Here is a 12,327-nt window from a genome sequence, read left to right as displayed (position 1 = left end):
TTTTGCTCTCCTTCAAAATACTGCAGTGGTATTTCCTACATGTGAGAGAACAGACGGGCGGGATTCTCTGACCCCCCGCCGGGTCGGAGAATCGTCGGGTGCGGCGTGAATCCCGCCCTGCCGCTCCGACGTCAGCTGCCGAATTCTCCGGCGCCGGTTTTCTGGCGGGGGCGGGGATCACGGCGCGAACGTCGGGGGCCGTTGGCAGCGGCCCCCCCGGCAATTCTCCGGGCCACGATGGGCCAAGCGGCCGCCCGTTTTCAGCCAGTCCCGCCGCCGTGAAATGGACATGGTCCATCACAGCGTGACCTGGCTTGTCGGCCTTCTAGCGGGGTGCTCGGGGGGGCACAGGGCGATCCGGGTCCAGGGGGGTCCCCCCACGGTGGTCTGGCCCTCCGATCTGCGGGCAGGCCTGTGCCGTGGGGGCATTCTTTCCCTCCACGTCGGTCTCTGTAAGGCTCCACCATGGCCGGCGCGGAGAAGAAACACCCTGCGCAGGAAACACGCCGGCGGTTCTGCGCATGCGCCAATTCGCGCCGGCCCAGTTGGCGTGGTGCCAACCCCGCCGGCGCTGGCCTAGCCCCCGGAGGTGCGGATGATTCCTCAACTTCTGGGCAGCCCGACGCCGGAGTGGTTTGCGCCACTCTTGGCACCGGTGTCAGGCCGTCCCGCCAATTGCGGGAGAATCCCGACCATGGTCTCAATTTAATGTCACATTCAAAGACAGCACCTCCAACAGCGCTGCCTCGGTACTGTATTGGAGTGTCAGGCTAGATTCTGTGCTCAAATCTTTGACTCAAAAGGCAAGAGCCACTGCTGACGTGATGTGCTAAAGAATACACCCTGTAGTGTAGAATGTATGATAAAATAGAAGACATACAGTTACGACAGGTGTAACATCCTACTAGTTCTCTCACCCACGCTCCCTCCAGATGGAAGCTCCGTATATCCAGATGCCAGATACCCTAATGCCAGATACGGAAACTGAAGTCAAACTGAGCCAGCTGACATGGACCTTGTGGAATTTGGTGGTTGAACTCTTGCTAATGAATTGACTTGATTGAATTTGCAGTTGCGTTTAAGTGATTTTTATCACCATAATAATGAGATTTTGGGCCCTGTGCACATCCACCCCATCAGAGGCCAGGACAATCATGTCACTCCATCAGGACTGTTATAATCTGCACGAGACCTACGGGGATGAACCAATTAGCCTCCCCGTAAGCGGGAGCCCCTCAGTAATGGACTCTGGCCATAAAAGCTAGGCCCGAATGGGAGCCCAGCAGAGTAATCCCGGCTGGGACCTGAAGCGCTTTGTGTAAATAGCTGCTTCTTAATAAAAACAATTTTCTTTACAGCTCTCGTTGTGGACTCCTCTGTGGCCACTTAATTGGCAACGAGGGTAAAAGTGTTGCTACACCCCGATGGCGCTGCTAACTGTTGGAAGCAGGGTCATCTCTACTCGTACTGCTGGAATAAGATTTGCACTGATTTAAAAACGCCGTCCTTTGGGAGACTTGGTGTGTTTGATACAAGCGTAGAAGATTGGCGTAATCCACAGAGTATGTGCCCAACTTCTTCAGGGCTAACTCTAAACGTGGTGGTGAGCGATAGACAGTAATACTTTTCACTGCCTGTGGAGCCCCCAACTTCAGCGTAATAACAAACCTGACGTACCCTGCAGCCCCAGACTCCAAGTCATTCAAGGAACTGGTAATGCTAGTGGCGAACCATTATGACCCCAAGCCGCCAGTCATTGTTCAACAAGACTGCGAGGACCCCAGAGGTCTTAACGCCTTTGAGGAAAGTAGTTAATTCTGTGATTATGGCCCTTCTCTTTCTGAGATGGGACAGGACCAATTGGTCTTTGGTTGATAGAAACCTACTTTTCTTTAGATAATAAAAGTTTAAGGGAAGAAATGATTTAGTGACATTATACTGTTAAAAATCATATAGTAGCCCTGACAGCAGAAAATGCTGAGAACATGGGGAAAGATCTGATAAGGAAGTCAGTATTCAAACTGACTACCCACGTTGCAGAATAGACTCATTGTTATCATTACTGGGCAAACATCCCACCTGTAGAAAACATGGTGGGAAACAGGTGGTTCGATCACACCATATTATAGAAACATAGAGAAGTTTTCCCATGCCATATTATCTCTTAAAACTTGATAGACAGACATTTTGGTCAATTAGATGAATTATAATTATTTTAACCCAACCACAGTCAGAAAGGGGACAGCACCTCAAAAGATTATGATTTCCTTATGAGACCGAGAGAGAACCTTTTTTGCTCTCTCCAAAATCAGCTCTCATCCTACGGCTTCGAGGACCCCAGGGCGTACTTAACGCCTTTGAGGAAAGTAGTTAATTCAGTGATTATGACCCTCTGTGGCGTAAACAATATGGTGACGCAACAAAGGTTACTGGACGAACGCAGCCGCCGGTTCCGTTCCTTGCGGCTTCTCCAGCTGCACGCCCCACGTTGTCTGGGGTTGCTCTCTGTGGATTCGGGGGATGTTTCCTGCCTGGCTGACCCGGTCCTAGACCATCAGACCTGACCTCGGCGGTGTTCGTTCCGGGGGTTCCCATTTCTGGGGGGTGCCAAACGGCGGGAGGTGCAGCGTCCCGCACTCTGGCTGCAAAGCACTTTGGTGGCATGTTGAGGTTCAGATGAAAGGTGCCATATAAATGGTTCTTCCACTAAGGAAGAGGAATTTAAGAACACTGGTTTGAAATTCTCAGCGTGGCTGTGATGAGCACGACGTTCATTTCGCTGTGCGTGAGAAATTCCTTTGCCCTGTTCCAATTCTTTCTGTGTTTGTCTTTCAGGGTATATTCCCAGCTACTTGGAGAAGGATGAACCCTGTGTAGTTTGCGGTGATAAGGCGACAGGATACCATTACCGCTGCATCACATGCGAAGGCTGCAAGGTGAGGATGGAGGACGATAAACGCCACTATACTCAGCTGAATACATAATCATGTTCAACTTATTTTTAACAGTGCCCAGGATGTACTCTTTATACATTCACATTTACAATTTCTTCCCTGCAAAGAGTTGACGGTTTACTCAGCTATATAGCTCAGTCAAACCCCCAGCTGTGCATTTGTCCACCTTTCGTTCTGAAGGCTGCGGCTTATGCAAGGGATTCAGTTCCTTCTTTGGCAATCTCCAGTGCTTCACACAAGCGAGCATTCTTTTCATAGGAATCTAGACACTGTTGGCAGGTAGCTCAACCTTAGTAGGATCGCAGGAATGTAGCCTGCCCTTGACTCATTTCCACCATGGGAATTGTAGCATAATGGTTATGTCACTGGACTAGTAATCCAAAATCGCAGTTCAAATCCCACCACAGCAACTAGAGCATTTCAATTCAGTTGATTAAATCCAACTTGAATATAATGCTCGGAATAGTATCTGGTGGGGGGATACCCCTCTCTCTGAGCTAGAAGCTCCAGGTTAAAATCCCACTCCAGGACGTGATGGCCACAGGAGGTATGTTAGACATAGACATCGACATAGAATTTACAGTGCAGACGGAGGCCGGTCGGCACTTCGAGTCTGCACCGGCCCTTGGAAAGAGCAATACTTAAGCCCACGCAACCCCCCTATCCCCATAACCCACCTAACCTTTTTGGACACTAAGGGCAATTTATCATGGCCAATCCACCTAACCTGCACAGCTTTGGACTGTGGGAGGAAACCGGAGCACCCGGAGGAAACCCACGCAGACACGGGGAGAAGGTGCAGACTCCGCACAGACAGTGACCCAAGCCGGGAATCAAATCGAACCTGGGAATCTGGAGCTGTGAAGCAACTGTGCTAACCACTGTAATAAAGATCAGGGGCAAAATTCTCCAGTATCAGCGCGATGTCCGCCGCCCGGTGCCAAAAACGGCGCTAATCAGTCCGGCATCGCGCCGCCCCAAAGGTGCGGAATCCTCCGCATCTTGGGGGGCCGAGCCCTAACCTTGAGGGGCTAGGCCCGCGCCGGGCTGATTTCCGCCCCGCCAGCTGACGGAAAAGGCCTTTGGTGCCCCGCCAGCTGGCGCGGAAATGACATCTCCGGGCGGCGCAAGTGCGGGAGCGTTAGCGGCCGCTCACGGCATCCCCGCGCATGCGCTGTGGAGGGAGTCTCTTCTGCCTCCGCCATGCTGGAGACCGTGGCGAAGGCGGAAGGAAAAGAGTGCCCCCACAGCACAGGCCCGCCCGCGGATCAGTGGGCCCCGATCGCGGGTCAGGCCACCGTGGGGGCACCCCTTGGGGCCAGATCGCCACGCGCCCCCCCCCCCCCCCCAGGACCCCGGAGCCCGCCCGCAACGCCATGTCCCGCCGGTAAGGTAGGTGGTTTAATCCACGCCGGCGGGACAGGCATCCTAGCAGCGGGCCTTCGGCCCATCTTGGCTGGAGAATCGCGGGGGGCGGGGGTGCCACCAACTGGCGCGATTCCCGCCCCTGCCAAATCTCCGGTGCCGGAGAATTCGGCAACCGGCAGGGGCAGGATTCACGCCAGCCCCCGGCAATTCTCCGATCCAGCGGGGGGGGGGGGGTCGGAGAATCTCGCCCATGATCAGTAAAAGTGACCTTGGGCGGAATTCTCCCCAAACGGCGCGATGTTCGCCGACTGGCGCCCAAAACGGCGCCAATCAGACAGGCATCGCGCCGCCCCAAAGGTGCGGAATGCTCCGCATCTTTTGGGGCCGAGCCCCAACATTGAGGGGCTAGGCCGACGCCGGAGGGATTTCCTCCCCGCCAGCTGGCGGAAACGGCCTTTGTTGCCCCGCCAGCTGGCGCAGAAATGACATCTCCGGGCGGCGCATGCGCGGGAGCGTCAGCGGCCGCTGACAGTTTCCCGCGCATGCGCAGTGGAGGGACTCTCTTCCGCCTCCGCCATGGTGGAGACCGTGGCAGAGGCGGAAGGGAAAGAGTGTCCCACGGCACAGGCCCGCCCGCGGATCGGTGGGCCCCGATCGCGGGCCAGGCCACCGTGGGGGCACCCCCCGGGGTCAGATCGCCCCGCGCCCCCCCCAGGACCCCGGAGCCCGCCCACGCCGCCTTGTCTCGCCGTTCAAAAGGTGGTTTAATCCACGCCGGCGGGACAGGCAATTTATCGGCGGGACTTCGGCCCATCCGGTCCGGAGAATCCAGCGGGGGTCCCGCCAACCGGCGCAGCCCGATTCCCGCCCCCGCCGAATATCCGGTACCGGAGACTTCGGCAACCGGCGGGGGCTAGATTCACGGCAGCCCCCGGCGATTCTCCAACCCGGCGGGGGGTCGGAGAATGACGCCCCTTATTCTTAACTTAACTCTTACTGTAACTTTTCTAATAAGCCACTCGTGTGTAAAGAAGGGTAGGGTTTTTTATTCATTCATGGGATGTGTGCATCGCTGGCTGGCCCAGCATTCTTCACCAGTGGCTTTCTGGACCATTTCAGAGGGCACTTGACTGTCAACCACATTTCTGTGGGTCTGAAGTCACATGTAGGCCAGACCAGGTAAGGATGGCAGATCTCCCTCCCGAAGGACTTTAGTGAACCAGATGGGTTCTTACAATAATGGTTTCATGGTCGTCATTAGAAATTTAATTCCACATTTTTATTGAATTCAAGTTTCACCGTCTACCGTGAGCTCTACCCTGGAACTCTGGATTACTAGTTCAGCGACAATAAAGGAAAGTTGCCATAGTCCACTTTCCCCCTTGAGGGGGAGAGCTGACTGGTCGCTGTTTAACCTGAGGGTCACCACACCTCAGGCAAGGGGCAAAGTTGAGAAGGCGGGGGTTGTCATGAATAACCTCAGCCGGTTCGGGGAATTGAACCCCCGCTGCTGGCCTGGCTCTGCATCACGAAGCAGCTGTCCAGCCAACTGAACTGAATTGGAATCTATCACTCTGTATGGCTCAGTTGTGCAGCAAAGGTTCTCCCTAGAGAGCACACTGCAATTGGCTTCAACTGGTAACCAGGGCAGTAATTTTAAGTGCAGCTCTAATAGTTCAGCACCTAGTCCATGCTGGTTCTTCGGGGCGGTACTGAGAGAGTGCTGCACTGTTAGACATGCAATGGTTTGAAGGGAGTATTCATGCAAGACCCTGCCTAGTGTTCAGGTGAACATGAAGAATTCCTTGGCACCATTTGAAAAAGAGCTGGCAATTCTGGCAAATAGTCATCCCTCAACCAACAAAAGCAGATTATTTAATCATTCTGCTCATTGCAGTTTGTGGGATTTTGCTGTTCGCAAAAGCGTCACCACTTGGTGACTACAACATACCTTGAATGTGATTCATGAGCTATGAAGTGCTTTTGGAGGGTGGGGAAGGTCCTGCATAAATGCATAGCTTGTCTTTATCTTCCTTATTGTGGGTGACACACGAAGAGTGGCCATTTGGGTGATGTGGGTTCAGAAGTTAATTGTTGGTGAATTTCTCTTTGCACTTAATTTATGGAGATTGAACCATTCCTCTTTCTGACATTCAGCGTCAGGTATTGCCAGGTTAAGTGTAACTAAGGCTGGATGTAGAGTGACGCTCCCTCTGGCCTTCCATAGCTCCACACACCAGCCATTTTGCAGCCTTGCTGTGTGAGGATGTCCATCAGTGCTAAATTGTGAGTCTCATGAGACTTTAAACCCAGTATGAACTGATTCAAACTCAATTGACAAAGGAAAGAGAAGGCCTTTGTTACACCTCTCCACTCTCAATTATGGATCAAAGTCTCAGAACTGTCCCAGTCAATGAACCGGCACAGGTCATTCCCCACCGTGCCTACACTCATACAGTGCAGTTTGAGTTCGCTTTTTTATTTATTCTTTCATGGGGTGCGGACATTGTGGCAAGGCCATCATTTGTTGTCCTTCCCTAATTGCCCTCGAAGTGATTGGCTTGCTAGACTATTTCAGAGGGCACTCAACAGTCAACCCCATTGCTGTGGGTCTGGAGTCACATGTAGGCCAGACCGGGTAAGGAGAGCAGATTTCCTTCCCTGAAGGACACTAGTGAACCAGGTGGGATCTACTAAAACAATCCAGTTTGGAAGCTGGGCAGGGTGGCATAAGGATTCTAGAATTTCATTGAGCTGAATCTCTCAAAATCCAAACGTCGCAGAATCACAGAAATGTTACGGAGCAGAAAGAGGCCCATCATGTCTGCACCGGCTCACCAAATGAGCCTCATGACTTAGTGCTTTACCCCTGGCTCTGCCGGTACCCCCGCACATTGTCTCTATTCAAATAATCGTCTAATGCCCTTTCGGAATGCCTCGATTGAACCTGCCTCCACCACACTTCCAGACCCCAACTACCCATCGTTTTTTCTCACATCACATCCGCTTCTTTTGCAAATCACTTTAAATCTGGGCCCTCTCGATCTTGGTCCTTTTACGAGCGGAAACAGTTTCTCCCCCATCTACTCTGTCCAGCCCCGGATAAGTTCAGCATAACCTCCTTGCTCTTGTATGCTATAGCCCTGTTAATAAAGTCTGGGATACTCTATACTTTATTAACTACTTTCTCCACCTCTCCTGCCACCTCAATGATCAATGTACATATGCACCCAGGACCTCTGCTCCTGCATCCCTTAAAAATGTTACCCCTTATTTTATATTGTCCCTCCCAAGTTCTTCCTACCAAAATGCATCACCTCACACTCCTCCGCATTGAACTGCATGTTCCATATTGCTCTTTCAAAGGCACAGCCCAGGTACACTGGACCAAATTGCCTTTTTCTATTTGGATTGGAGGCACTTCTATTTTCAATGGATGTATTTTGTGAACTAATGCAATTCCTTCATGTAGGAATGCTGCATATTATTAGTGAGAGAGAGAGACTTGAGTTAGAGCCAAACTTTTCCATTGGTTGAGGCACCAGATCCACATCTAATGCCACATATGCTTGGCGAGGAGTTTGCCACCCAAGGTGTGCGCCACCTGCAACGGGTGAGTGACGCAGCACGGAGAGGCTGGACACTTCCCCACGGGGAAAGAGAATCAAGATCTGGCCACCCTGGAGCAGATGGTTCAAGAGCAACATTGACCCAACATCCCCACGTCAAACTAGAGAACATTTGTGACATAGAGGGGCTACCTAAAGATTTGAGGTAGACTAGTTAGCTATCCAAGAAAAACAAACCTTGTATTGTCATTGAAGTGATCTCGGCCTTGTTTCTCAATGGACACCGGGTTTCAAAGACTGGTAGCTGACCCTTTGGGAGGAAGAGAGCGAAATGACATTACTCAATGCTTGCCAAAAAAAGGGTTTAGCGACAGATATATGCTCTCACTGTGCAGCTCTAACTGCTTGAAGCATTAAAGAATGAACTGGACTTCCAACCTTCAAAATGCGTTCAACTGACCTGAATAACACTTTGCTACGAGACACCACGGGACAGTTGTCAAACCTTTGCCAATAAGGCAGCTCTCAATATCTTGTAGTGAAGTCTCAGAGTTACAGCAATCCCAGTTCAGCCAGCAGAGCCAGGAGGTAAAGAGGTCCATATTTTTAACTGATCATTGCTGGGCTTGGCTCCCTGATTGCATGGATAGAAGCAAATTACTGCGGATGCTGGAATCTGAAACAAAAGAGAAAATGCTGGAAAATCTCAGCAAGTCTGGCAGCATCTGTAGGGAGGGGGAAGAGCTAACGTTTCAAGTCCGATGGCTTTGACAAAGAGTCATCGGACTCGAAACGATCGCTCTTTTCTCTCCCTACAGATGCTGCCAGACCTGCTGAGATTTTCCCGCATTTTCTCTTTCGTCCCTGATTGCATGGGTTGCCTCTTGAGGGTTTTGACATGCTGGCCTCGATTGATCTTCCCCCGATGCCAATCCAAGGTCTGTGATTCAGAAAACAAAGGTCTGTACGCCTTATATGAATCACTGATATACAAAGGACTCTCAGGGCCATGTGCCTGGTAGTGATTCAATATGACATTCAGACGAGATTCACAGAATGCATTCCCAAAACATATATCCGACAGTGTTCCCAGTGTGTTCATCAAGGGCAGTGGTCTATGTATTGTTGTAGCCTTCCTACTTACTATTGTTGATGTTGCTACACCAGACCAAAGCTGAAGTTAGCCATCAGCAAGGGTGGCTTGCGCTGAAGACCCACCAAAATCAGGCATCTTTGTTACACGACCCGAGTGTCGACATGATGTCATCATGTATGGGTGTGATGTGACCATGTACGCAGTGATATCACTGCATTCAGGGATTCCACGCCATTGGAGAGACAAGTTATGGGGAACCAGAGTGGGGACGACATTATTCAAGCAAACCTGACTTTTGCTTTCCTGTTGCATTGATGATGATGCTGAGGAGGAAGTGAACTGGGTGCGGAGAACAGCCCCAAGTCACTGTTTACTTAGGCTTGTGGACTAAGGGTCAAAATTCCAGATGTAAAGCCATCCCAGTCCCAGGCGGTGGATGATCCAGATGAAAACTAGACTGTCCAGTACAAATCTGGGCATCTGGCCACCCTTGGCTTAACACAGAATTAAACCCTGGAGCTCAGTCGCGCTGGTGTTGCAGTGAATAAAGACAATGCCAAATCTGCAACTCTTTTCATCTGTGGAGGCAGGGAATTAATTGAAAATAAAAACTGAGTTGATGTAATTTTGTTAGATAGGGGGATTACAGGTTACAGAATCAATGCAAGTAGCTAGAATCAAATCTAGCTTGTTATCTTCCAGACAGTCAGTTAATTAAGCATAGATACAGACACTTCGGCAAGTGCGGCCTTTGTAGATCCTTCCCCATTTAGGCCCAAAAAAAACCAGAGTGCCATTAAATAGCCGGGCCACAGGGCTGGGAACAACCCCTCGAATCCCGCCGAGAACAGATTTTTTGGGGGGGGTTAGATTGCGCCCATGTGCTCAATTGAAAGTCCAGTTGAAGCTGATTACTGGAAATTGAACATCATTAATATGCAATCCATTCAGATCAGCCTTAGTCGAAATGAATAGCCAGTCAGAAGGAGTTGAGTGTCCTATTCCCGTTCCCGTGTTCCCATTCCTAGATTCCTCAGTCTTGGTTTTGAACCAGGGCAACATTGGGGACATTACAATTGGTCGAGGGAGAGAAAGAGAATCCATCTTATTCTGTTTTTTTAAAACATCTGAGGGTCTCACAGGTTTTACTGAACAAGAAGGGAACACCTTTAGGATTGGGATGGGTATGAATTACTTCAAGAAATGAATGATGGGTGAAAAATCATAGATGGTCAAATCTGAAAGAGCTCCTAAAAAGAACAGGGGTGTCATTCTCCGACCCCCCGCCGGGTCGGAGAATGGCCGTTGGCCGCCTTGAATCCCGCCCCCGCCCCCGCCGAAGTCTCCGGTACCGGAGATTGGGCGGGGGCGGGAATTGGGCCGCGCCGGTTGGCGGGACCCCCCCCGCTCAATTCTCCGGCCCGGATGGGCCGAAGTCCCACCCAGAAATTGCTTGTCCCGCCGGCGTAAATGAAAGCTGGTATTTACCGGCGGGACCAGGCGGCGTGGGCGGGCTCCAGGGTCCTGGGGGGGCGCGGGGCGATCTGACCCCGGGGGGTGCCCCCACGGTGGCCTGGCCCGCGATCGGGGCCCACCGATCCGCGGGCAGGCCTGTGCCGTGGGGGCACTCTTTCCCTTCCGCCTCCGCCACGGCCTCCACCATGGCGGAGGCGGAAGAGACTCTCCCCACTGCGCATGCGCGGGAAACTGTCGGCGGCCGCTGACGCTCCCGCGCATGCGCCGCATTTCCGCGCCAGCTGGCGGGGCACCAAACGCCATTTCCGCCAGCTGGCAGGGCAACAAACGCCATTTCCGCCAGCTGGCGGGGCGGAAATCCCTCCAGCGCCGGCCTAGCCCCTCAATGTTGGGGCTCGGCCCCCAAAGATGCAGAGCATTCCGCACCTTTGGGCCGGCGCGATGCCCGTCTGATTGGCGCCGTTTATGGCGCCAGATGGCGGACATCGCGCCGTTGGGGGAGAATTTCGCCCCTGATTTGCCAGCGGTGGTTTAGAGGAGACAGTGTTGTTATCAGTGGACTAGTGAATCCAGGGACCAGGGATTGAATCCCACCATGGCAGATGGTGCAATTTAAATTCAATTAGTTTTTAAAAATCTGGAATTAAATGTCGAACGATGCCTATGAAACGATTGTCGTAGAAACTCACCTGGTTCATGAATCTCCCGGCACAGTGGCTAGCACTGACTCCTCACAGAGCGAGGGACCTGGGGGCTGGTTTAGCACAGTGGGCTAAACAGCTGGCTTGTAATGTAGAATAATGCCAGCAGCGCGGGTTCAATTCCCGTACCGGCCCCCCCGAACAGGCGCCGGAATGTGATGACTAGGGGCTTTTCACATTGAAGCCTACTTGTGACAATAAGCGATTATTATTATTATTCAATTCCAGCCCTGGGTCACTGTTTGTGCGGAGTCCGCACGTTCTCCCCGTGTGTGCGTGGGTTTCCTCCGGGTGCTCCGGTTTCCCCCCACAGTGCAAAAATGTGCAGGTTAGGTGGATTGAGCATGCTAAATTGCCCTTAGTGTCCAAAAATGTATAGGCTAGGTGGGGGTACGGTAAGTGTGCCTGGGTAGGGTACTCTTTCAGAGGGTCAGTGCAGACCTAATGAGCCAAATGGCGGCCTCCTGCATAGTAGCGATTTTATACCATCCTTACCCGGTCTGGCCTACATGACTCTGGACCCACAGCAGTGTTATTGACTCTTAAATGCCCTTAGAAATGGCCTAGCAAGCCACGCAATTCAAGGGCAATTAGGGATAGGTAATAGATGCTGGCCCAGCCAGAGTACCCATGTCCCATGAATGAGTTTGTTTTTAAAGTTAGCTTTTTATAAATGCCATTTCTGACAAGAGGTCTGTTGGAACTCGGAAACGTGACAAGGACAATTCATTACCATTGCTACTGCAGGATCTTAGAAACAAGAGCAGGCCATCGAGCTGCTGGAGGCTTGTTCCTCAATTCAATTAGACCATGGCTGATCTGTATCAAAGCTCCGACTACCCACTTTGATTCCATAACCCAAAAGACCTTTGCCTAACAAAAGTAATTGAGTTCTGCTGTAACTTGCTTTATAATTAGCACTGTAGATGGAAGGCTGAACCACAAAAGTAAAATTAATATAACACTGGCGAGATTGGGATCAGTAACCAGGTAAATTACTTGTAGAAAGGATAGCAAAACTGCAGAGCCCAACAGAAATTATATAACTCAAATTTCAAACCTAATTATCTTCACAGTGACGTGCCTTCTGATGAACATGATGCTAATTTGTTGCCAATTTATTCGTAACACTCAAATGAGAGGTTGCTTTCTTGAACATACTA

At 51.4% G+C, this 12,327-nt stretch overlaps 1 protein-coding gene across 2 annotated transcripts in view; it reads left to right on the top strand.

Moving 5' to 3' along the window:
• Nucleotides 1-12,327, top strand: part of LOC140398569 (thyroid hormone receptor alpha-like) — a 433,293-nt gene that overhangs the window by 371,690 nt on the left and 49,276 nt on the right. For both annotated transcript variants that reach the window (XM_072487371.1, XM_072487372.1), the window contains one exon: nucleotides 2,836-2,936. In XM_072487371.1, coding sequence (XP_072343472.1) covers nucleotides 2,836-2,936 — 101 coding nt within the window. The remainder of the gene's footprint in view (nucleotides 1-2,835; nucleotides 2,937-12,327) is intronic.

Source organism: Scyliorhinus torazame, chromosome 21 (genome assembly GCF_047496885.1).
Source record: "Scyliorhinus torazame isolate Kashiwa2021f chromosome 21, sScyTor2.1, whole genome shotgun sequence".
Lineage (NCBI taxonomy): Eukaryota > Metazoa > Chordata > Chondrichthyes > Carcharhiniformes > Scyliorhinidae > Scyliorhinus > Scyliorhinus torazame.
The sequence above is the reverse complement of the archived record's forward strand: the minus strand, read 5'-3'. Positions and strand labels throughout refer to the sequence as shown.